The 23,891-nt window shown below is 47.4% G+C and overlaps 1 protein-coding gene across 16 annotated transcripts in view; it reads right to left on the bottom strand.

Moving 5' to 3' along the window:
* The window catches only part of IRAG1 (inositol 1,4,5-triphosphate receptor associated 1), a 129,423-nt gene that overhangs the window by 83,216 nt on the left and 22,316 nt on the right, over positions 1-23,891 (bottom strand). For 8 of the 16 annotated variants that reach the window (XR_011610833.1, XM_071075102.1, XM_071075101.1 and 5 more), the window contains exon 1: positions 4,816-5,028. The exons of 3 other annotated variants lie outside the window; for them this stretch is intronic. Coding sequence is in view for 12 of the 13 variants with exons in the window: in XM_071075102.1 (XP_070931203.1) it covers positions 4,816-5,013 (198 nt within the window). In the remaining variant the exon portion in view is untranslated. Of the gene's footprint in view, positions 1-4,815; positions 5,029-7,061; positions 7,114-11,191; positions 11,385-23,891 lie in introns of those variants that run through there. 5 more of the 16 variants (XM_011753199.3, XM_011753195.2, XM_011753189.2 and 2 more) reach the window with 3 other exon arrangements.

The raw sequence follows: 23,891 nt of genomic DNA, 5'->3' as shown, positions 1-23,891 counted from the left end.
TCTGGGGTCAGGCTGCCCGGGCCCAGATCCTGGGCCTGCCACTTATGAGCCGTGTGACCTTGGAGGAAGGTAGTTAATTTCTCTGTGCCTCAGTTTCCTCAGCTATATAATGGGAATGATAATACCTACCATAAGGCTAATTATAGGTTAAATGAGTTAATACGGTAGACAAGTACCTGGCACAGGGTTAGCTATTATTATTAAGTGGCTTTGTGTGCAATGGAGGTAGGGGAGCAGGGGGAGGTGGTAGGTAGCTGGGGTGCTGGAACTGGTGATATGAAGAGGTGAAGTCTGCTTATGAGTTCACACTGATCTGCCGCTGGGGGCTTCTAAAACCCTTTGGAAGAGGATGGGAGTTGTTCAGGTGGAAGCGAGAGCCAATGAAAACTGGGCTCTTTCAGTTAACGTGAGCCTCTTTGTACCCTCAGGTTTTCAAGGCACTTCTGAGATGCTGCACTGTCCAGGTGAGTCAGCTTCCTACTGTGGCTGCTGGTCACAGTCCAGGAAATCATCCAGGCCTAGGTAAGATTGCATCTGGAGCCTGGGGCCAGGTCCGGGACCCTACAGTGAGGGGGAGGTGGGCTGGTATGTGTCCTGAGCGGAGGTTAGGAAGGCTCTGAACACTGTCATGGGAGCAAATACTGAAGAAACTAGAGAAAAAGAGACTCTGGGAAGACTCAGAACTGCCTTCCTGCATCTGTAGGATTTCACCCCACTATAGGTTGTATGGAGGGCAGAACCAAGGGAGAGTCTTAGGGGAGGCAGATTCCAGCTTGACCAGGACAGAGCTGGCCAACTAGTGCACAGGCTTCCTTGGGAGGTGGTGAGCTTTTCATTATAGAAATATTCCTACAGATTCCTACACCAGGCCCAGTGGTACATGCCTGTAATCCCAGCACTTTGGGAGGCCGAGGTGGGCAGATCACTTTAGGCTAGGAGTTCGAGACCAGCCTGGCCAACATGGCGAAACCCCATCTCTACTAAAAATACAAAAATTAGCCAGGCATAGTGGTGCAGGCCTGTAGTCCTGGTTACTCGGGAGGCTGAGGCATGAGAATCACTTGAACCTGGGAGACGGAGGTTGCAGTGAGCTGAGATTACACCACTGCATTCCAGCCTGGGTGACAGAGCAAGACTCCATCTCAAAAATAAAAAGATATATTCTTACAGATCCCTAAGACCTACCTCAAGAGATTCCAATTCAGTAGGTCTTGGATGGCTGAGGAATCTGGTATTCAAAAAATTCCCAGGGTGACTGAGTGGGGTTCACATTATAGAGAGCTTTGCCTGCCTAGGCAGAGCTTAGATGTGACCTGGGATTCTTCTAGCACTGGCAGTCTGTCATTCTGTGGTCCCCTAAGGTCCCACGCTTGTGTCCTGACAGCATCTATTCCTGCTAGAACCCCTTGGCTACAAACTCTTCCCTTTGAGTCTCTCCCTGTTCAAGGGCCAGTGCAGAAAACCCCACTCAGGACGTAGCCTTGCAGAGTACATTGTTGCGGGGCTTTTTTTGTGTGGTATTTGATTGCAGCTTCTGATTAAGGACCTGAAGGGTATGTCTGTCTGTGCATGCATGTGTATCTGCGCATGTGTCTGTGTGTGTGTATGTGTGTGTACGTGCAGAAAGAGAAACACGATCTAGTCCTACAGATTTTGTGTTTGTATGTGAGAAGGCCTCGGCTAGTGCTCACGCCAGTGATGGGAAATAGGGGCTGGGACCTGAGGAATCACAAGTAGGGCTGGACCCCGGGGAGCTGTAAACTTAGAGGGATGCTCTGTTCTTTGCCTGCTTCACAGACTGGGAATTCGGGCAGGATTGGGACTTCCAGCCGAGTCATCCTGGCCAACCCCGCTTCCTTGGCTCCCTGGCCTCAGATGCTCCTAGGGACTCAGGTTCCAACCCCCTGAAGGCTCCAGGCCAGCTCCTGAGGCCTGACCCTCCCGAGGCCATGACTACCTGAGAAACCCAATGTGGGTTGTCTGGTGGGTGCAATAGTGGGAGAAGCACTTTACCCACTATGCCTGGTTGCCTTCTGAAAAGCTTTGAAATGCCCAGGGCAAGGCAGTAAGGGAAGAGGGCAAAAGAAAGTTGAGTTTGATGTGGACTTTGGTTGGGGAGTCTAAACTGCCCCAGCTTCATGGTCCCTCAGGCTATAGAAGGCACTTGAGGGCTGGGCTGAACAGGCAGAGTCCAGGAGGCAGCAACTAACCCTTGTACTGGGTAACACACAAGAAACCAGCAGCACGGCAAAGTTGACAGACTTGGTCTCAAGTTTCTTGGCCAAGACAAGGTCTCTTGACCAGAACGTAGAGGAGCTGGGATTGAAGCCCAGCTTGGTATGACTGCACAGTTTATATTCTTAAATCCTGTGCTACATGTCCTCCCTGATAGGATCTAGGCCTCCCAGCTCCCGGCTCCCCTGAATTCCTCCTGGCCTTCCTAACCATCATGGTTTCAAAATGCTCATAGGTACAGCACCATTAGGTTGGCACGATGAATTTCTAGAGGTTGCCACAATGCGGGGAGGGTTCCATGAGCCTGCCTGCCACGAAATTGAGAGTAAGGGATATCTGATTGGCTAGTGGGAGCTCCAAATTCCAGTTCCCCACAAGTTCAGTCTCCCTGTGACCCTGAGCCAGAACCAGACTCTTATTAAATAATGGATGGTCTCTGAAGACCCTTCAAGTGCCATGATTCTCTCTGCGCTCATGGGAAATCAAGACTATAGACAGAACGTTTGCAGGTACTGATAGCTTCTGCGTTATTGGGGCCCAGCAGAAGGACCCACGAGGGAAGAATGCATGAGGGAACATTATTTTTACAAATGGGTAGATTCTTAGTGAATATTCTCAAGTTATGATTACATTTGTTTTCTTACACATTACAACTCTGGGAACTTAAATAACAAACACTTTAAAAAGAATGGCCCTTTGGATCTCCATATCCCAAACCCATAGGATCAAGATATTGTAGAACTTGGCAGTCTTATGGGTGGGGAGATGCCCTTCCCTTGAATGTCTAAGTGACAGGTGTTTATGTTGTCTGTTTTGTGTTTCCTGAGGATATACTTTGAAAGAACTTTTAATTATAAAGCTTTGTAACCAGGAAGAACTTAACTCAATATAAAAGCCTGTCTTCACTGACAGCAGAGGTGCATCTTTGCTGGTCTTTCATTATCTTATATTTTAGGAATGCTTTTATTCTTGGGGCAGCTGTTTGGGGGAGTTGCCCAGGATGTAGGAGCTAGATTTTGCCTGAGAATCTGATTCAAGGGCACTACCATTGTTAGTGAAGTGGAAGGGGCCCGGGATGGTCATTTTCAGAGGAGTCCAGGGTAAGGAAATAGGGATGCTAAGGAGACAGAGGCCAAGAAAGTCACGGCCTGAGGGTCTGGAAGCAGTCGCCTTTGAACGCAGTTGTGAGTGTCTTGTCTCCTTTCCTTAATCCCTAAGCTTTTGGAACTTGGCACCCTCCAGCAGCAGGACCCACTATTTCCCAGAATGGGGGCCTGGACTTGATAAAACCCTAGGCTGGGCTGCCTGAGGCTGAGGTTGGCCTAGGAGGTTGGCCCACTGTCACTTAGACATTCAAGGGAAGGAAAACCCCCTCACCCCTAAGGCTGCCAAGTTCTGCAACATCTTAATCCCATGAGTTTGGGATATGGAGCTACAAGGGGCCATTCTTTTCTAAGTATTTACTATCTAAGTTCCCAGAGTCGTAATGTGTCAGAAAACATATGCCATCATAACATGAAAATATTCACTAAGAATCTGTCCATTTGTAAAAATAATGCTCCACTCACAGATTCTTCCCTCACTTAACAAGTGTCTATCCCACTGGCTCAGTCAGTTTGGACGACTGTTTGATATAACAGGATAATACCATTTCAATGCAAATCAACTGCAAAGTTCATGAAATCAAAGAAAACAGTGATGGAGAATTTCACATGCAAGGTCTTTGACCAAGGAGATCAGATAGAGCTTATCAATTAAGTGAAGAAAATACAATGAGGATGATGCTTAAATAGGTTCTTCAAAAGGGAATAATTTGAATATTGAGGGATTGAAAGAGATCCTTAGGAAAATGGATGAAACCCTTAAGTATTATATTAAACAGATAGAGTCTCTTAATTAGGTGCTGTAAAGTAAAATGTGAAGAGGATATTACTATGTGAACAGATCATTTTGCTGGTATAATAAATAAATATACCCACACCAAAATCAACATTTTATTCTTTCTTCAATCTGAAAATTAGTACATAACCTATATTTCGTAATCTGTATAGCTAAAAATAGCTTGTTTTGAATGCCTCATTTGTACAATAAAAATCTCAATGTCCCTTTAAATTAACTTGCTTTCATCATTTCCTTTCTATTATAAAATTTCACTGAAAACCTTTTTTGCTATTTACTATACAATTTTGATCTCCATTTCAAGTGGATTCACTTTAAGTGGCCTTTTCTCGTGCCCACTCCCCTGACAAAGAGGTTCTCAGTGCTAATGGTTCTCATCTAAGTCTTTCCCCAGTTTCAGAGGGAGCCTGCGTGGTTTATAGTTTGGCTTCTGAGGCCTCAGTCAGACACAGCCTAGATGGTTGGTTCTATACTCAGAATATTTGGGGCCTCGGTCAATTCAAACCAACTCAGAGTAATTGGTTCCTCAGTATGGAAGCCACATACCTTCTCCAGGTACCCACTGCAACCTACATGAGCTGTCAGCAAACCCTCTGGCCAGCCTAAGAGCTGTGGCCTCAGCCCAGGGTGCTTGGCTTGGCCCCCAGCCAGGCTAGCTGAGGGCAGAGAGGGGGCACTTACTTGGCCGGCAGGGCTCTGGGCTGCCTGTGGCTCTCCGGGGGGCTCCTCGTCCTCGGGAATGTGGGGCATGGCAGCCTCCTGCTGGGAGTGGCCACGTGTGCCCGGAACCTCCGCTGCGTCAGCCCCAAAGATGCTCCAAGAGGCCTGGGCTCCACAGGCTGGGGAGACGCCAAAAGGACAAGTCAAATCCGTTCCCATCCCTGTCCCAAGCTGGGTTCCATTTCCCGGAGCCACAAGCCACAGTGAGAGCCGGTTTGAGTTTGCATCAACACCGGAGGTCAAACCAGGCTAGGCGAGGGCATTTGGAATTTCATTTCCTCCGGCTCTCTGGCTTTGTTTACAAAGTCAGAGGTGACCTTAGAGATTTTGCATCTAATTTGGTCTTTACAGTAAACACAGCTATCCCAGAAGGGAGAAAAGTGCTTCAAACTCCTCAAAGCTGTAGCTAAAGGAAGATACTCCATTGAGATTAGATTGGCAGTTGTTTACCACTTACTGAGCACCTACTGGGTGCCGGGCCCTGTCCTAGAAGCATCACCATGATCTAATTGAATCCTCAAGATGACCTCTGATGTAGGCATTAATATTCCCATTTTACAGATGAGAGAACTGCCACAGAGAGTGAAAGTTACTTGCCCCAAATCATACAGAGAACCAATAATTTGAAGCCAGATCTTCCTGATTTTGAGGCTGGGGCTCTTTCTGCTATACCACACAGTGTTCCTCAGCCATGTAGATGGGGAGTAAGGGGTGCTGTTTCCTGACTTCTTCCCTGACACCTCCCCTCATGCTCTTCTTACCCTCAGCACACTCTCTCTCATTTGAGTTCGGCCCTCACGGGGCCTACACCAGCCCTGCTAAAACCTGGAGGCTCAGGCAGGGTGAATTCCGTGTGCCCTGTGCCCACCCCCAGCAACCTTAGATTGACTCCCAGAAGCCAGACTATCCCCTCCCCATGGTGCAGCAGCCCGGGGCCACTGGGGTCCCAATGCTGATCAGGACTGCAATCAGCACAATCTCATCCACCTCCTACAGTGACTGGCTCAGGGACAGACAATGGACCCAGCCTACATCCATGAGCTTCCAGGAGTGTTCTAGGACCAGATGTTTTCTCCTGCTCTGAGTGGTGGAGTGTGAAGATATGAGACCTGGTGCTACGGACACCATTTTGCTTCCATGAGGAAAGCGAGACAGAATCTAAATGACACACACAGAGGAGGGCAGAGCTAAGGCACCTGCAGAGAAACAGAACTGGAGCCCTGATTAAAGTATGCCTGAAGCCCAAACACTTTCTGGACTAGCCAGTGACACGAACAATTAAGCCTCTTGGTGTTGAAATCACTTTGTGTTGGGTTTTTGTTACTTGTAACTGAAAACATACTCCACTACTCTTTCATGCTTCTTGTCTGTCAAGATGCCTAGGAGTATGATCCTGCCAACAACCCTGAGCCAATGGGTCTAGCTCCTCTGCTTCCTCTTAGAAGAGGAGACTAGCAATGCCAGGTTTCCATAGGGAAAGGCAGGATAGCGATGTCGAAAGAACACAGGCTTTGGAACCGGATATCGGGGTGTGAGTCCTCACTCTGCCACTCACTGGCTATGTGACCTTGGAAAGTTGGCTTCATCTCTGAGTCCCGCTTTTCTTGTTGAAACAGAGATAAGAATGCCTCCTGAGCAGGATGCTCCAAGGATGAAACACACTCACTTCAGAGTAGGTTCCCATAGAAGCCACCTGCACGGGGGTCTGCGGCCCAGGAAGTTTGGCCCAAGTTCCAAGGGCTCTGCCTGGCCTCTCCCCATTGTTAAACTCCCTTTTTCTTCTCTTAGTGGGGTGGGCAATACCTTCAGGGATCTATAGAACTAACAACTGGCCTGGTTCTGCAACTTTTAGAGATTCCCCGAAGGAGCTGCTCCACTGGAGAGTAGATTAAGACCACCGTGCAGATAACATAGGCAGGCGAACTTTGGCTGATGGGACACATGGTGGGTGGGCATGGAGATGAAGGACACTGTCATTTACTGAGCACCAACTGTGTTCCAGGTCCTCTGGGAGGTACTGCTGACTGCTGGAGGCTGTAGGAGGAAGAGCCAGAAAGCCCTGCACCTCCCATAATACTTGGTGTTCTTCCTGTCCTTCAGAAAGGGCTCAGAAAGGCCCTAGAGCCAGAGTGCTGCAGAACAGGCCAGAGCTGCCATCAGCCCAGCTCTGACAGACCCCCCCACTCCCCACCAGCCAACACACATACCTCTAGACTCCTGGACTGGGCTCCTTGAGATAGGCAAGGTGTCAGATTCATCCTAGGTACCCAAAAGATTCAGCAAAGAATGATTGTTGATTTATGTTTAAAGAACTAGGGACTTTGAGTCCCAGGATTGGTCAAGGTGACCACCATCTTGACTGCTGTCTTTCTCTGCAATGAACAAGTTAGCCCACTCAGCTCTGGAACAGTTAGGGTAACCCCTACTGGTCACCTCAAGAAATCTCAAGTAGAGCATCCATAGAGTCATTCATTCTTTCACTGCCAACACTTTACACCTACTCTACCAGGCCTGTGCCAGGGGCTGGTGACACAAATATGATAATCTTGGCCCTCAAGGAACAGAGTCCAGTGGTAGGAGACACTGGAGAACAGTATAATGGGGTAAATATTTTGAAAGTGAGAAGTTGCAGGACCCCGGAAAAGGGTTGCCTAACTATGGAAACTGGGATGGTGGGACATGATTTTAGCTGATTTTAGCAAATATTTCACATTAGAAATGACGTTTGAGCTGAGCCGTGAACACAAATGCTGAGTGGAATTTCTTGGAGCAGATTAGCTGGGTGTCTAGTGGGGAAGATAAGACAGGATGGGGAGAAGCCATACTGGACAGACTTCACCTGGCTCTTGGGAATGAGAACTATGGGGCCAGGTCATGCTGTCTATGTCTTCCATGCCAAATTCTTACTATATGAATAAACTGAGCATCAGGTTCACCCAAAGGTAAGCTCTGTGATTAATTTCTATCATCTTTACTTGGATTTCAGCAGCAGTGGCATCAGTGGTGCTGGGTAAAGTATTTGGTAACAGGGGTTGAGGGTAGCAAAAGAGTAGCTACAAACCCTGATTCTACTAAAGGAAGTTGGCTACATCTCCTAGGAAACCTTTTTAAGTTATGTGTGATGTATGTACAGGTCCAGGCTGTCTTAACAGGTGTATGGTTTCTAAAATATGGGAGGTGACTATTCCACTTTTCTTTTGTCTTAATCTACACAAAGTATATTGTGCTCTGCCTGTTAAGAAGGATTTAGACAAATTGGGACATGTTTTGAAAACGGGAAGCAGAAGCTAGGAGAACAAAATTTGTGTTTAAAGAGCTAGAGAACTTTAGCCTGGAGAAGAGGAAGTGCAGGGAGAAATAAAAATCTCTTCTCAGATGTTTGGAAAGCATTCATGTGGTTCTACTGTCCCCAAAGAATAGATGTCATAACTAATGACTGAAAGGTCAGATGGCGGCAAGGGACAACCTTCTAGTGGTTGGAACCACCTGAGGATGAAACAGGCTGTTCTTTAAGGTAGTGAGCTCCCCATTCCTTGGAGGGTTCTGGTAAAGGCTGGGACAAGGGTCACAGGATTCCTAACCAGTTCAGGGGCCTTTTCTAACTCTGAATGTCCCTGAAATCCTGGACTCTTTTTAGCTACAGCAAACTGAAAGACCTGACAATTCCATCCCAGGATTCTGGGATTATGGTCTGAAGTCTCATGAGACATATCTCATTTTCTAACCCTCCACTTTCTTTCCTCCACCTCCCTCTCTTCCAAAAAGAGCTTAAGTCAGTCTCTGTGACAGAAAGCAAAATAGAACAAATGAATTAAGTCAGATGTCAGCTGCCACAACATAAAAGTAGAGTGGATGCTGGCTGAGGCCCCACTCTTGACAAGATGGAACCCCAGGCTCCTCAGGGGGAGCCCCAGCAGCCCCGCCTGCCAGGGCCATTCCCACGCTGCTCCTGCCCTGTTTGCTGTCTCTCCCATCCATTATTATAAACTCACTGCTTAAAATAGCAAGGTAAAAGCAGAGTCCCTCCCCCAGGGTGACATCTGGGTTCTGCTGGAGCTTGTGGGCACACGGACCTCACATCCATCACAGCAAAGTTTAGAATATAATCTCCAGGAAGTGGTGATCTAGAGCACCAGCCCATAAAAGGAAAAAATATTTAGCAATGTTTGGTCTCCAAGCTGTTCCTTCTTTAACCCATGTTCAGGGCCCTTCTTGCTGCCTCTCCGGTCTGGTTAAGAAAGGGTTAGGTGGGCCAGTGCCAAGAGCTAATCAGCTCTTATGACTCTACTCATTCTGCCCCCAGCTAGTGCCTAAGTAGAACCTGGCCCATTTTACAGGCCTGGAAACTGAGGTGCAGAGACGGAAACAACTTGACTGGTTCAGCTACCCTTGTATCTGGTGCAAATTTTCCAAGAGACTCTGCTGGGATAACTATCTAATCATTTGTGCAACTGAAGAGGCTAGAAGTTCCTAAACCATATTTAAATATTTTATCTGCCCCGCTCATGAAAGAAAACAAACTAACATGCTTTTGTTCATGCTTGCATTCTTCAGTTATTTCTAAGTTGCCTAGTGAGCATCAGACACTATGCTAGATGTATTTCAAGTGCTATTTTCTTTAACCCCCCTGAGATAGGTTTTATTATTTCCATTTAATATATTAAGGATCTAGGGCTCAAAGAGGTTTCACAAATTGCTCAAGATCACACAGCTAGTAAGTAGCTGGCGAAGGGTTATAATCCAGGCTAGTCTGACTCCTAGGCCCGTCATCTTTCCTCTCTTCCACTCTGGCTTCTTCACCAGGAGTTTTGCTTGAGTGTGGCAGAAAAGCCTGCCTCCCAGGGGACGGCTACAGTGAGTACTCCCAGTGAGGCTAAAGATGGTGGGAGGCAGAGGGGAGGAAACAGGACCTACACTTCGGTTGTCCGGCCAGGGGTCTTATGAGGGCTAAAGAGTGGCCTACAGTTGAGCCTGCATGTCCTCTGGAAGGTGATAGCAGCAGGTGGAGGAAGGGGAGGTCAACCCTGCCTTGTAGGCTTCAAAGGCCTTACAGTATCCTAGAAAGCACAGAGCCATCATCAGGACGCAGGGTTCAGGAACAGAATTTACAGAGACTATCTCCTTCAGTGCTTTCAGCAACCCTGTGAGATGGTGAGAGTAAGTAGTATTATTATTAACATTAAAATTAGACCCATGTTATAGATGAGGAAACAGAGGCCCAGAGACTTGCCCAATGTCATCACTCATGAATGGCAGTGCTGGGAATTCACTGAATCTGGGTCTGATGCTCCCCTTTCTTGCAGGGCCAACACTATTCTCGGCAGGCAGCAGCAGTCTCTTATCGTGGCCCCAAAGATGCCTCTCCCAGAGCCTTGTGACCTGCCTAGAAGAAACCAAACTCCTCTCTGAAACCACAATATCTCAGGAGCACGGCCTGTAAGCTGAGCGGCTCTCAGATTCTCTCTGTGAATCTCTGAGCATTGAGGGAAGAGCCAAGAAGCCTTTTCGGGAAACAATGGGTTAACCTAGCCTCCACTGACCTTTCTGGAGTGACTCAGTATTCTCAGAAGGGAGTTTTTTTTTGTTCTTCCAGCTTTGAATTTTTGCTTTCATTTTAGCAGCACAAAGAATGTGAAAGAGATTAGGTTGCTATTAATACCACGAGTCGATCTCTAGATGAACAACTGATGGGGGGAATTGTTTGGGGTGACTGCACATGGAGCTCTCTTAGCCCTTCTGCAAATCCAGAGGGTGACGGAGGGGCCACTGGGAGCCCACCAGTCTTACCCATGCACCCATTTTTACCAATGGGGAACCGAGGCCCAGAGAGGGGCAGGCATGTGACCAAGGCCACACCCACGGGTGAGGGGCAGAGTCAGAGGAGGCCCCAGAGCCCCCACGCCCCGAGCCCGGCTGCTTGCAGCAGCTTTCTGACTTTTCATTTTGACGGTTTTGCTCATAGTAAAGGGTAAGCCATTGTGTCTGTGCTGTGGAAGCAGGTGTCCTTCGGCAGTGGCTCATCATTGTCCTTACTCTCATGGTCACTCTCGCAGGAGAGAGGATGGTCCCCACAGGAGATCTGCTGAAAGTGCTGAGAGGTGCCTCTGGGGGTCCCCTGGGCCTGACCAACTGCAGAACTGGGTTCTGCACCTCCACACGTGAGCCGGAGGGGGAGTCCGCCTCGGGAAAGCCCCATCCTGCTTCCTAACCTGGGCCTGCTCACGGGGCTTTGTTGCTTTGCAGATTCCGTTCTAATCCTTTCTCTGCCTCTCCCTTGCTGGATAAATCTCCCCTGGCCTCAGTTTCCTTATTTGAAAATGGAGGTAATAGCACCTACCTTTTAGGGTTGTTGTAAGGATTAAATCAGGAAATACATGCAAGCTGCTGGCACATGGAGTACACTCAGCGCCCTTGCCATTCTCCAAACAGGGCAACTGAGTTCTCTAAGCACGGCATCAACAAAACCAAGCCCAGGCTCAGAGAAACTCTGATGTTCATCCTAGTTGGCTCAGAGCTCCCAGATTTGTCTCCTGCAAGTAAAAGAGACTCAGTCCTGGTCTTTGCTGTGGACAGTCCCAGGTCTGTGCTGTGCTCAGTCCCAGGTCCATGCTGTGCTCAGTCCCAGGTCCATGATCTTGTCAGTCCCAGGTCTGTGCTGTGCTTGCCCCATGTCTGTGCTGTGCTCAGTCCCAGGTCTGTGCTGTGGTTACCCCATGTCTGTGCTGTACCCAGTCCCAGGTCTGTGCTGTGGTTGCCCCAGGTCTGTGCTGTGGTTGCCCCAGGTCTGTGCTGTGCTCAGTCCCAGGTCTGTGCTGTGGTTGCCCCAGGTCTGTGCTGTGCTCAGTCCCAGGTCTGTGCTGTGGCTACCCCATGTCTGTGCTGTACCCAGTCCCAGGTCTGTGCTGTACCCAGTCCCAGGTCTGTGCTGTGGTTGCCCCAGGTCTGTGCTATGCTCAGTCCCAGGTTGGTCTGGTTTCAAAGCCACAGTTCTTTCCACTATCCCTGTACTGATGATGACTCCCTGAAAACAGAGGTTTTCATTCCACAGGTGAGACATGAGGCCTAGCGTGGACTCCCTCCTGGAAGAGGGTCAGCCACAGTGTCTGGCCACGTAGGTATTTGTGCTATGCTGAACGAGTGGGTAAGTGAGTGACCAAAGGGGGTAGACCACCCCCAGTGTGTGGTAGAAGCCCCAGGATTCTCTCTTGAAAGTGGATCTAGATTGAAGGGAATTGTGGGGGAGCAGGAATGGTGAAGGGTAGAGATGCAGGGAGAAAGCCTCGGTGGCAACAGAAAAGGGAGGATGAGGAAGTGGAAGGCACTTCCCCCATGACTGTGTCCCCTAAACAAAGTCATGCACCCCAACACTCCTGGGGTTTGCACCTCTGTGGGAAACCTTCTCAGCGCCTGATATTCTCCAGCCCTGCTCTCCACTCCTGTGGATCTCGTATAGGCTTTGTTGGCTGGGGGTGCCCTGGGAAGGAGCCAGTACCTGCTCAGACCAATGACAGGAAATAAGCCCAAACATCTCCCCAGGTTTCCTTTCCGGCTTGTTCACTTCAGGAATTCTTTTTTTAAAAACAGGTCCACTTGAAAAATTTTTTTCTTCTTCAAAATATGTACAATTGCTCAATCGGAGGCAGTTCAAAGGCACCGAGAATAGCAGCAAAGTATCTGAGCCTCCCATTTAGTGCCTAGCAGATATAAATCTTGCCCAGTTCTGTTTGTTCCAGGCTGCTCAGCAGCCTCTTCCCTGAGTCACTCACTCCAGAGTGACATGAGTCATCATCCTGGGGTCAAGGACCACACGGCATTCCCGGGTCTGTGAGATCCCATAAAGGGCAGGGCACCGAGGGGTCTCCAGGAAGACATGGAGGATCAGGAACTGTCTCCTAGGCCCTAGGCTTGGCTCTGCCTCCCCACATGGGTGACTTTAGAGAGTCACTGAGCCTGAGAAGTAGGTGGATTTCTGGGACCTTCTAACTTGTACTTTGGAGGAATCTCTTTAGTGGTGCACAGGAGCCTGCTTGTTCTAGCTCATAAGAGTCTAATGTAATTTTGAAGAATTTTGTGAACTGGCGGTTAAACACAGACATTATTAAAAAATAAATTACATTAAACAAAAAGGAGATACTCAAAATAACTGCTTTTTAATTATTTTACTACAGTTTACTATTATCTATGCTCTTAGGAAGATTTATTTCTATTGTCTCTGCATGGTGGAAACACTATAATGATTTGCTACTGCCCATCTCTTCTCAGTTCCATGATCAGTGAGGTGGAGTTAGTAGCTTGCCATTGGTCATAGGGGAGTATCTATACCATGGAAATCGGCAAATGCTACATACATATCAGGGCCTTTTCCCCCAGACAGCTGGCTGTGAAATATTGCCAGCACACAACTGAGCCACTCAGCCCTAGGCTCCCTGATTCTTGCTCCTACCAGGGTGCAGAAGGAACACAGATGACTTTAATATCACCCCAAGAGAGCATAGTTATGGAGATTTCGTTGCCAATTGTCTTTGGACAACTTTTCTCAAGTGGACCATGGATCCCTGACACTCACCATGTCCCTGACAGAGCTCATTGTTTCTTTCCCTCCCCAGCCCACTCCTCTTGTGCCCTAGAGAATGGCACTCAAGCTACAAACCCAGAAGTCACCGTGACTCCTTCATTTCTGTCACCTTCCACATTCAATTAGATGCCTTTGAGTCCTGTCAATCCTAGTTAAGAAATGCCCTTCCTCCCATCCCCGCCACCCCTGCCCATGGCTCTGTGTGACCTGAGTCACTGCAACAGCCTCATGTGTCTCCTTACCTCTGGCCTGGTCCCTTCCAATGACCCTCCATAATGATATCAGAGCAGTCTCTTTGAAACATAAATCGGATCATCCTTCCCCTTCGTAAACTCTTTGAGGATTCCCTTTTACCACAGGGGCTAGTTCTGAGTCAAGCTTCTAGCCCCTCTCTCGGGGCTGATCCCCTCTTTCAGCCTTCATACACCTTATGCCCCAACCATAGTGGACCAAAAGCCAACCTCCAAACATGCCCTGCTTTTTTTACATCCTTTGCATACATCCTCCTCCTTATACTTGGGCTGCCTTCTGTCCTCTTTCTATACCTTATGGGTTCCTACTTATCCTCCAAGACCCATTTCACATATCCCCTCCTTCCTAAACCCATTCCTCCTCTTCAGCTCAGGAAAAGTTACTCCCTTCCTGTGTTAGTTTCCTACTGTGTCTGTACCAAATTTCCACACATTTGGTGACTTAAAACTGCACAACTTCATTATCTTACAATTCTTGAGGTCAGAAGTTCAAAATCCATCTCAGGAGGCTAAAGTCTAAGCATCGGCAGGGCTGTGCTTCTTCGGGAGGCTCTAGGGGAGAATCCATTTCCTGCCATTTCCAGCTTTAGAAGCTGCCTACATTCCTTGGCTGGTGACCCCTTTTTCTCCATCCTCAAAGCCGGCAGAGTCGCTGGCATCTTTTCTCCCCTCTGATCTCTGCTTCCCCCTTCACATTTCCTTCTCCTCTGACTTTCACTGTCCTGCCTCCTTATAAGAACTCATGATTACATTGAACCCGCTCAGTTAATCCAGGGTAATCTCCATCTAAGTATCCTCAATTCAATCATGTCTGCAAAGGCCCTTTTGCCATTTAAGGTAACATCTTCATAGGTTCCTGGGTTAGGATGCAGACATCTTGGGGAGGGGGTAGTATTCAGCCTACTGCCCTATCCTCCCAGGGTACTTTGCACAGAACTCAACCCAACTAGAATATGAACACCTCAAGAGCAGGAACTCTGCCTTATTCATAGCTTTAAGAATATTCTTATAAATATTCATATTTTTATGACCTGCCTCCAGTACAGTGTCAAACACAGAGTAGCCATTCACTAAATGTTTATTGAATTAATAAATGAATGACACTGTATTTCTAAAAAGAAGATAAGAAGGTTTTACATAGGCCAGGTGCAGTTGTCCATGCCTGTAATCCCAGCACTTTGGGAGACCAAGGCGGGTGGATCACTTGAGGTCAGGAGTTCAAGACCAGCCTGGCCAACACGGTGAAACCCCATCTCTACTAAAAATACAAAACGTAGCCATCATCTGGGTTGCTATATAAGCAGGTGGGTAGCCTTGCCTGCCCTCATTCTCATTGAACTTCCCCAGGTTAATGGCCAAGTTTTTCTCTCGATGATGTACCTGGGTTTCATGTCTTCCTTGTCACACAGATGTGCAAATTTCCCCCATAGTATTCAACAACTAAAACCTCACAAAAGGGCAGGGCCTCCTTCTCTGACACCTTCATGCTTCTATCCTACCACCTAGGAGTAATTTGCAAAGTGAGTTTTCGGATTAACTTATCAATGACTCTTCTAGCTTTAACCTAAGCCCAACAGAAGACCACAGAGCAGCCCCACTAGCCTTTCTGGCTTCGCTTGGAATGCTGACCAAACCTTTTCCTCAAAGAGCTGGTTGTGTGTGTTCAAATGAGGCAGCACCCTCGTGTCTGCTGCCATGGTACTCTGGAACCATCTCCTTCCTGACAGAGCAGAGCCAGGAGGCTTTGCAAGGTGGTCACTGTCTCTAAACCCAGACCTGGACTCATGGCTTGATTCCTGCTCCAGCAAAGGCAAAGACTCTGGTATTAGGGTTCCTGGCAATCCAGCACCTGGGATTGCCCATTCCCATGAAGCAGACCTCTGGGAAATGTACCTTATTTCAGGGAGAAGGCAGGAGGCATTGCACCCACCTGATGGGATCTCACTAGGTCTTGACGGCCTTGGCTCTTTCAGAAGCCAACAAGTGGGCTGAATCTGAGCCAATGGCCTCTTCCTTGGATCTCCTGGCCTCTGAACCTGAAGATGCCCTTTTCTTAGGATGGGGGCAAGGATGGATAAAGGCAAGCTGGTGTTTTGTCCAGGCCCAGAGATCTGTCAAGGGCCATCTAGACCACCAGGAACCAGAAGCGGCACCCTATTGCCTTGGATTCTTTAGAAATTTTGTTCCAAATAAAACTAAAACTTCCTTGCCTTGGCAACACCACAGCCAAATAAGTAAATAAATAAGTGAAAAAAGAAAAGAAAATTAGCACCCAGTTCCCAGTGTGGCTCTCTCATTCAGTTCCTCCTACTTCTCCTTCATCTCCCCTTCCCTTCCCAGTTTTGTTCTAGGAAGAGGTCATCAGGGTCTATTAGGAACATGTAGGAATACATACAGGAATATACATAGAAACTGGTTTGGGAAAGTTAGAAGGAAAAGATGGCCTCCATGGTGCCTGCCTAAATCATTCAACCATTCTAGAAAAGCTTGTTGAATGCCTCCTATGTATCAGGTACTGTGCTGGGCACTGGGGCTCTGGGGTGTGTCCTCCAAGCCCACCTCCTCCAGAAGGGCCTCCCAGACCTCTCCTGGAAGCTATATTCTCTCTGGTCTGTGAAAGCACTGTGTGGCTATCCCAGTCTGCCAAGCAGTGGTTTCTGTATCTCATTTGCAAAGTCTGAGGGCAGATAACTTTCTTTTATGCTGGGAACATAACACAGGCACAGAGAAAGTTCTCAATACCTGGTGGATCTCTTCTTTTGAAAGCAAGGACTCTAGGAATCCAGCCTCACTTTTCACATGGCCTACTACACACCCAGCACAGTGTAGATATGCTAGCTCTTGAACCATCTCAGGTCTGTGAGAAAGGAATTATATCTCCATTTTACATATGAGGAAACAGAGCCTTAGACAAGCAAAGTGACTCGCTCTAGGTCACACAGTCAGAAGGCAGAGTCAGGATTAAACATTGGGTCTCCTGTGCCCAAAATGGGATGTTTGGCTCGTCCTTAGAGAGAGCTTATTCCTGTGCTTCTCTAATCCTAGCAAAGACAGAACAAGGGTATTAGGAGATATTTTTTGACATGGCAGGGCTCTTGATCGTTCCAGATCCCAGCCCTTCTTCAGGGCCGACAAGAACAACACCAGCTGAGACGCAGCCCCTCTCTGAGGAACTGGAAGTCCTTCTCACGGCATCCCCTGGGGTAGATAGGAAGCAGCTGTGACTGTGATCATCTAAGACCAGGAGGAGAGAGTGTTCTTCCCTGCTGGGATGGAGCACCCCAGCTCAGGTCCCTGCCTCCTGTTCATCTCCACTCTGGGAATCCCAGTTCTCCAAAGCCATGGAAATAGGCCCAATAACCTTGGACTGGGCTTCTGGGCAGAGTCTGGTGTGAAGCGTGCTACAGAAAGCTAAAACAGGATTGAAATGGGGGTTCAGGGACAGGGCCTTCTGGGTAGTGAAGAGCAGACTGCCGTGTTAACTGCCTGTGTAGGAATGAGTTCCTTCACCATTCAGGCCTCAGTCTCTCCATCTCTATAGTAAAGGCTGGGCTAACTTGCCAGCCTGATCCCTGCTTTCTGTCCCATGAGTTCAAGTCCATGTTGCCTATTGAAAGCAGTCACACAGTAGGAAGTTAGGGGCCTTCCTGGCATCCCAGGGCTGGAAGCAGCCATCACATCCCCCTGATCACAGTGATGGGCTGGAGGGTGAGCATGTGAGCTGATGAGAGCCAATGACATGCAAGAAGACTTTACTGGGCATCCTGGGAAAGCCATCCTTAACTGCAACCTTGAGTTCCAGAGGGTGAAAACAGAATCCCTCTTAAGATGATGAAGAAGAACTTGTCTAAGGATGAAATCAATGTGAGACAGAGCACAGCTAAGAACCAGAAAGAAACTAGGTCCTGAGGCTTTCTTCTCAGGTCCTGATCAAGCCATGCCTGATATCCCCAGCCTTTTCTGTTTTGAGAAACAGTGAATACCCCTTTTTTCTTAAGTTGGCTTGTATGAGCTTTTCTAGTACTTACAATAAAGAGTTCCAACTGGTGCAAACAGCCTATCCTTTATAATGCTGCCTGTGGGGTCCTTCTTGGCACCAAAGTCTTCTCTCACCTCTCTGCTCTGCTGCTTACCTGAGAATTTAAGCTGGGAACTCAGATCTAGAGCTGATGAGCTCATCCTAAGTTATTCCGTAACTTAGAATATCACCATGTCCTTTTCCTCAGAACCTCTTCCTCTTTCTGCATTCCCTGCTACCATTGATGGGCCCAGCATGTGGCCAGAAACCCCAGTCCAAACCACAGAACCTTCTCCCACCTCTCCAGCATGCCTGTCCCTACTTCTTCCTACTAATACACACATCTAAACTCTTAAGGCTCCAGAGGAGGGACTCGGTTTGACCAACCTCCATGTTCCTGCCTACAAGATAGACTGGTACACACAAAGATATGTTTGTTTAGTCAAATTTCAACCTTCAAATGATTTTCAAACATCATTACTTCCTGGGGGTGACCACTCCACCTGCCTATCCCTCAGCTCAGAGTTGGATAGGCTGTCACTCTCAGTCCTCCCCAGAAGAGCAGACCCCAAGACCTGGACAATGATTAACTGTGTGAACAGGCTCACATCCCTCTTCTTGGAATCCCAGCACCAGAGTTTAGGGTGGGGACTCCCATGCACACGTCAGGAAGGAAGCTCACACCTTGCCCATTGAGGCCAGTAGCAGGGTGGGAGCAGCTGTGGATGTTGGCCAGGGTCTTTTTGTCACCAGTAGACTCTGAGCTGAACTGCAGGATGGTGGATGTGTGCACAAGAAGCTACATGATAAAGTAAATGTCCCTTGGTTATCCAGATCAATGCAACCAGCTGCATTAGCTGAGTCTTTAAGCCCAAGTTGAGAACAGGCTTTGGCAAACAGTGATATGCAATGGCAGGGGTGGGTAGAAGCCGGGAGGGTAGAGCCTGGGAATGGCTCTCCCAACAGCAAGCTTTGGTGATGGGAGGCACATGTATTTCAAGGTCCTACATGCAACTGTGACTGCTTAATGATATGAGATTGGAAGTAACCATAGAGAATTTCTCCCCAGGGGAGCCATTTTTCCACCATGGAGAGGTGGGGATGGTCTGGGAGTGATTCTGAGGCATTAGCAGGAGAGAAACTGACATTTATTGTACCAGGTGCTCTATCTGACTCTTTACATCCTTTATCTTATCCATTCCTTACAACAGCTCTGTGTGGTACAATTTTTCCCATCTTACAGGTGAGAAAATTGAAGCTCAGAAAGGTGAAGTAATTTGTTTCAGACATCACAATTACTAAGTAATGTAAACAGGGTTTGAGCTCAGGGTAGCCTGACTCCAAGGCTAGGGTTCTGCTCAGTATACCATAATGAAGTCTTCTAGGCCAATACAGAGCCAGGCGATAGCAGCAGCAACAACTTCAACCAAAAATGAAAGGCTGACATAGGACCAGAAGAGGTTTTTCTGGCTAAGGCTTCACCAGTTTGTCATTGTGGAGAAGGTATCATCCCTAACAATCAGATTTACCTATGTTCTCTGTTAGCCTGCAGTTTGTTATATGTGCAATATCTCTGCTTAACTGGTAAATAGCATAGAGTTTATCCAAGGGGTTAAGCTGAGTCATTCTTATGAAGCATTTTCTTGTTTTTAGAAAAATCTGAGTAAAGAGAGATCTGAGGGCAGGTTAAGGCCAGGGTCTGCCGGGAGATGCCTCAGCAGTTTTGCAGGAGCTGTTCTGGGCTGTGAGTGGGCAGGCAGGTGAGTAGACCCCCTTCCTGGCCCAGGTTCCACAAGGAGCATAGGCAGTGGAAATCACTGGGTTTTGGCAGGGTTTTCTTGGATCACACTAGCAACATTACCAAGGCCTGAGTGGAGCTCCTGCACCTTGGGGAACATTTTCCCAGGGTGGCCCCCAGGCTCCTTACGTCAGCCCAGGCACCCCTCTTTCCTGTGCCCACAGTTGGTATTTCCTAGTTATAAAATGATTTTTTCATTAATGCTATGATAGAATGTAGAGGAATGTAGATACTTTCAATATGACAACATACATTTATAGAACAGAAGTTTTTTTTTTTTGTTTTTTTTTTTTTGTTTTTTTTTTTTTAAGCACCTAATTTGGAGTCACCCTGGATCCTAGAAGCCCCAAAGGCCTGGAACATTGTTCTCTTGGCCTTTCATCTCTTTTCCTCTGATCTTCTGGATCCCCTACACAGGCCCTTCCTCTAGGGTTGGCAGAGTTTGGGAAAAGCAAAGGCCCTCTAGGGCCCTGGGCTGGAATGCTGGCTGGGGTATGGCTGGCAGGCTTTGTGGTTGGGACTGGTTGGGAGCAGCAGCAGAGCTGCTGCTCAGCCTGCAGGTCAGCACTGGAAGGCCCAAGTTGGGCAGGGGCCCCAGGACAGGAGGGAGGGAGCAGCTACTTAATGCTTTCCTGATATCCTCTTACTGCCTCAGTTACCTCCCAATTTCCTACTCATCAAAATCTAGCCATCCTGCAGCCCTGTTCATTCTGCATGTCCAGATGAGAAAAGCTGATAACCAGAAAATCAACTCCTGGGGTGGGTGGAGGGTGGTTCTCCTATGAAGTAATCCATCTTCCACACAGCTGGAATTCTAAAACATAGCTGTGGTTGCAGGCCTCCCTCAAGTCAAACACTTCAGTGGCCCTCTGTGTGCTGACTCCCAAATCTGGCTGCTTACTAGAAGCATCTGAGGTGCTTGATAAAACGCAGATTCCTAGGCCCTTCCCAGATCTACTGAATCAGAATATCTGGGAATAGGGCCCGGAAATCTGTATGGCTAAAAGCCCCTAAGGAGAATCTGATCCAAAGACCAGAGCTGGAGAAACCCTGGTCCACAGATGAAGTGTGGGTTCCTGGGCACTCACGCAAAACTTTCTGCTCTGAGACTGCCAAACCTCTCTGTTTTTTTCTCTAGCCACTAGCACCAAGGGATCCTGCACCCCAGCCTCACCTAATGCTCAGTTTCCAGAATATTCCATGTGCCATCAAACCTCAGTGTCCCTCCCTCTGCCTAGAAGCCCATCCCCCCCATCTGTCTCCATGAAAGACCCTACTCACCCTTCAGGAGCCACCTCATGATCCTCACCAGATTAAACCCTCTGCCCCATTTCCTTTTAGCATTTTAAATTGTTTAGTTGGAAACATAGACTTTAACCTTCTATTTGCCACTTTCTAGCTCTATGACTTTGGCTCTTGAATTTCAATGTCCTCACAAACTATTATGAAAAATATTCAAATTTGAAAAGTATGTAAATATATGTAAATTCGATATACAGTGTCTAGTACAGGGTCTAGCACAAAATAACTAACAAAATGGTAACTTTTATTATTATTATTCCTATATTATGATGGCATTCCTCTATTACAGAGTTCAACAAACTATGGCCTTTGGGCCAAATCTGACCAACTAATGGTTTTTGTAAATAAAATTTTTTCAAAATACAGCCACAACCATTCATTTGTATATTGTCTATGGCTGTTTTCATGCTATGAGGGCAATTGAGTAGTTGAGGCAGACACTGTCTGACCTACAAAGCCGAAATATTTACTAGCTGCTTTTTTTTTTTCAGAAAAGTTAGCCAACCCTGCTCTAACATAATTGCAATTATTTGTTTTTAGTTTAGTCTCCTCCATTTGACTGAGAGACACTCAAAGATCTTCATGGCAGACTCCTATTCGTCCTTTAAAACTAAGTCTTTCTTATCTTTGTATCTCTAACATTTGGTACATAATTAGGGCTTGGTATATGTTAAATTAAAGTGAATAATTTTTTTTTTTTTTTTTTGAGACGGAGTCTTGCTGTGTCTCCCAGGCTGGAGTGCAGTGGCGTGATCTCGGCTCACTGCAAGCTCCGCCTCCCGGGTTCACGCCATTCTCCCGCCTCAGCCTCCCAAGTAGCTGGGACTACAGGTGCCCGCCACCACGCCCGGCTAGTTTTTTGTATTTTTAGTAGAGACGGGGTTTCACCATGTTAGCCAGGATAGTCTCGATCTCCTGACCTCGTGATCCACCCGCCTTGGCCTCCCAAAGTGCTGGGATTACAGGCTTGAGCCACCGCGCCCGGCCAGTGAATAATTTTTTAACCCAGTTTAAGTACACACATCTCCTGAAAGCCCTGGTGGGAAGATGGGGTAAGTGCAAGTGCCAGCAGACCTGGCTCTGAGCCTGCCTCGTTCCTGGCTTCAGGATCCCACAGTCTCACTGCCTCCCACCACCCAAAACCCAGCACTCTGTGCTTTGCAGCTGTAATATTTCTCCTGATAGAGAGGGGAGGAAGAACTCCTTCTAGGAAATTGGCTTTTCAAAGGTTAGTATATTCCCATTATCCAAGAGTGTACAAATGGATGGTCTAATGGTCCCCATGGTCCTTAGGGGGCAATTTGGTGTACCCATTTTTAATAAATGACCTAATGGATTGGTATTTTTTCTCTGGAGATTTATGTGTTGTTTAGTTTTGACTACCCATGAATTTGCATTTCCTGACCAAAGCTCCTTTGGAGAAGAGAACTAGGATTTCCAAGCAGTGAGACCGTTTCTTTGTGAGCTGGTTATGAAACTACTCTGTGACCTTGGGCCAGTCACCCGCCTCTCTGGGCCTAGCTTTCAGCTTCTGTATAACAACTTTCAGGCTTGACTCCCTGGAGTTCCAGCCAGAGGGATGAACCAACTCATGGTGAGTGAAAACAGTGGCCTGGCAACATGCAGCTTGATAGAGAGTCTTCCCTTTTCCATGCTGCAGTAACACATTCCCTGTCCTCCCCAGCAAATACAGCGACTCATTTCTACTGCCTTTTCTTGAGACTTAAAGAAGATGCTTTAGCCCTGAAGTAGATCTTCAGAAGATAAGAAAATGCCCTGGTGTGGAAAACTCTGTGCTGGATGAAATGGAAACACTCAGCTCTCCCCCGAGGCCAGATGAAAAGCACATGGATAAGAGCCCAAGTCCATCCCTTCCTTGAGCCTTTGGGAGCAAAAACCCGCCCCCTCTTTCAGAAAGTAGTTCCCCCGCTTACCCTTCACCCTCCTTGCAGACACCCCCATGGGATAAAATACTGAGCCTGCAGGATCCTGGTTATCTGGGGGCAAATCGGTGTAACTGTGGATTGAACTGACTTTTATTGATTTCCCAGCAGGTGATTTATAACTGCCTGCTTCCTAAAAGGGCTTGCGGCCAGATGGCAATAAAAACACTCAGAGGCCAAGCGAGTTAAAAATAAATGCTGAAAAAGAGAGCGGAGGAAAGAGGGAGATAGATAGCTCCACTAGCTGAGGTGGGATGACTGCTCAGTCCGGATAACAGGGATGGGAATCTTGCTTTTCAGTTCCTACTGACATAACAAATTGATATCAGCAGCATCTTGTTTTTGGCTATTGCAAGAATTGCAGAGAAAGGAGTAGCTACATCTTGAGCTTCCAAAACTAACCCTTAGCCCAACAGAGAACAAAATTAAAGCGAGATATTGCATTTTAGAACTTTATAAAGCTCACTTCATAGAGGGACTCCTCATACAACTATGTCACCATAGTGTTCACACAACAGGATCTGGAAGTATTTTAAAGCCGGCAGTGTAAATCAAAATTCTAGGTGTTATGTGCATGTCTGAGTCTAATGGCTGGTCATCCACCCTCCCTGACGTGGCTTTAGAGTAGTCCTTAACTAAAATGAGTTCTAGGATCATGCAAAACCATGCACAAGGATCCTTTAGCTCAGTGGAAATAGGCAGTGCTTTCTCATTCTGGCCATAGGTCACTGTTATTTGGTGGTCATGGAGAATGAGTTATTTAACAAATCCTGTCTTCACTAGTTGCAACTAACCAGAAATCAGATCTCTCAAAGGAAAACTAAGAAGGTTATTGTTATGGGCTTAATTGTGCCCCCCAATCCTCCTCCTAGTTCTTATGTCAAAATCCTAACCCCCAATACATAATAATGTGACTGTATTTGGAGACTGGGCCTTTAAATAGGGGATTAAGTTTAAATGAGGTCATTAGAATAGACTCTAATCCAATCTGACTGGTGTCCTTATAAGAAGAGGAAATTGGGATGCAGAGGCACCAAGGATGTGCCTATACAGAAGAAAGACCATATGAGGACACAGAGAGAAGGTGGCCATCTATAAGCAAGGAGGGAGGCCACAGAAGAAACCAGGCCTGCTGATACCTTGACCTGGG

The sequence above is a fragment of the Macaca nemestrina genome, chromosome 12 (assembly GCF_043159975.1).
Source record: "Macaca nemestrina isolate mMacNem1 chromosome 12, mMacNem.hap1, whole genome shotgun sequence".
Taxonomy (NCBI): domain Eukaryota; kingdom Metazoa; phylum Chordata; class Mammalia; order Primates; family Cercopithecidae; genus Macaca; species Macaca nemestrina.
Note: the sequence above shows the minus strand (reverse complement) of the source record. Positions and strands in the feature narration are given on the sequence as shown.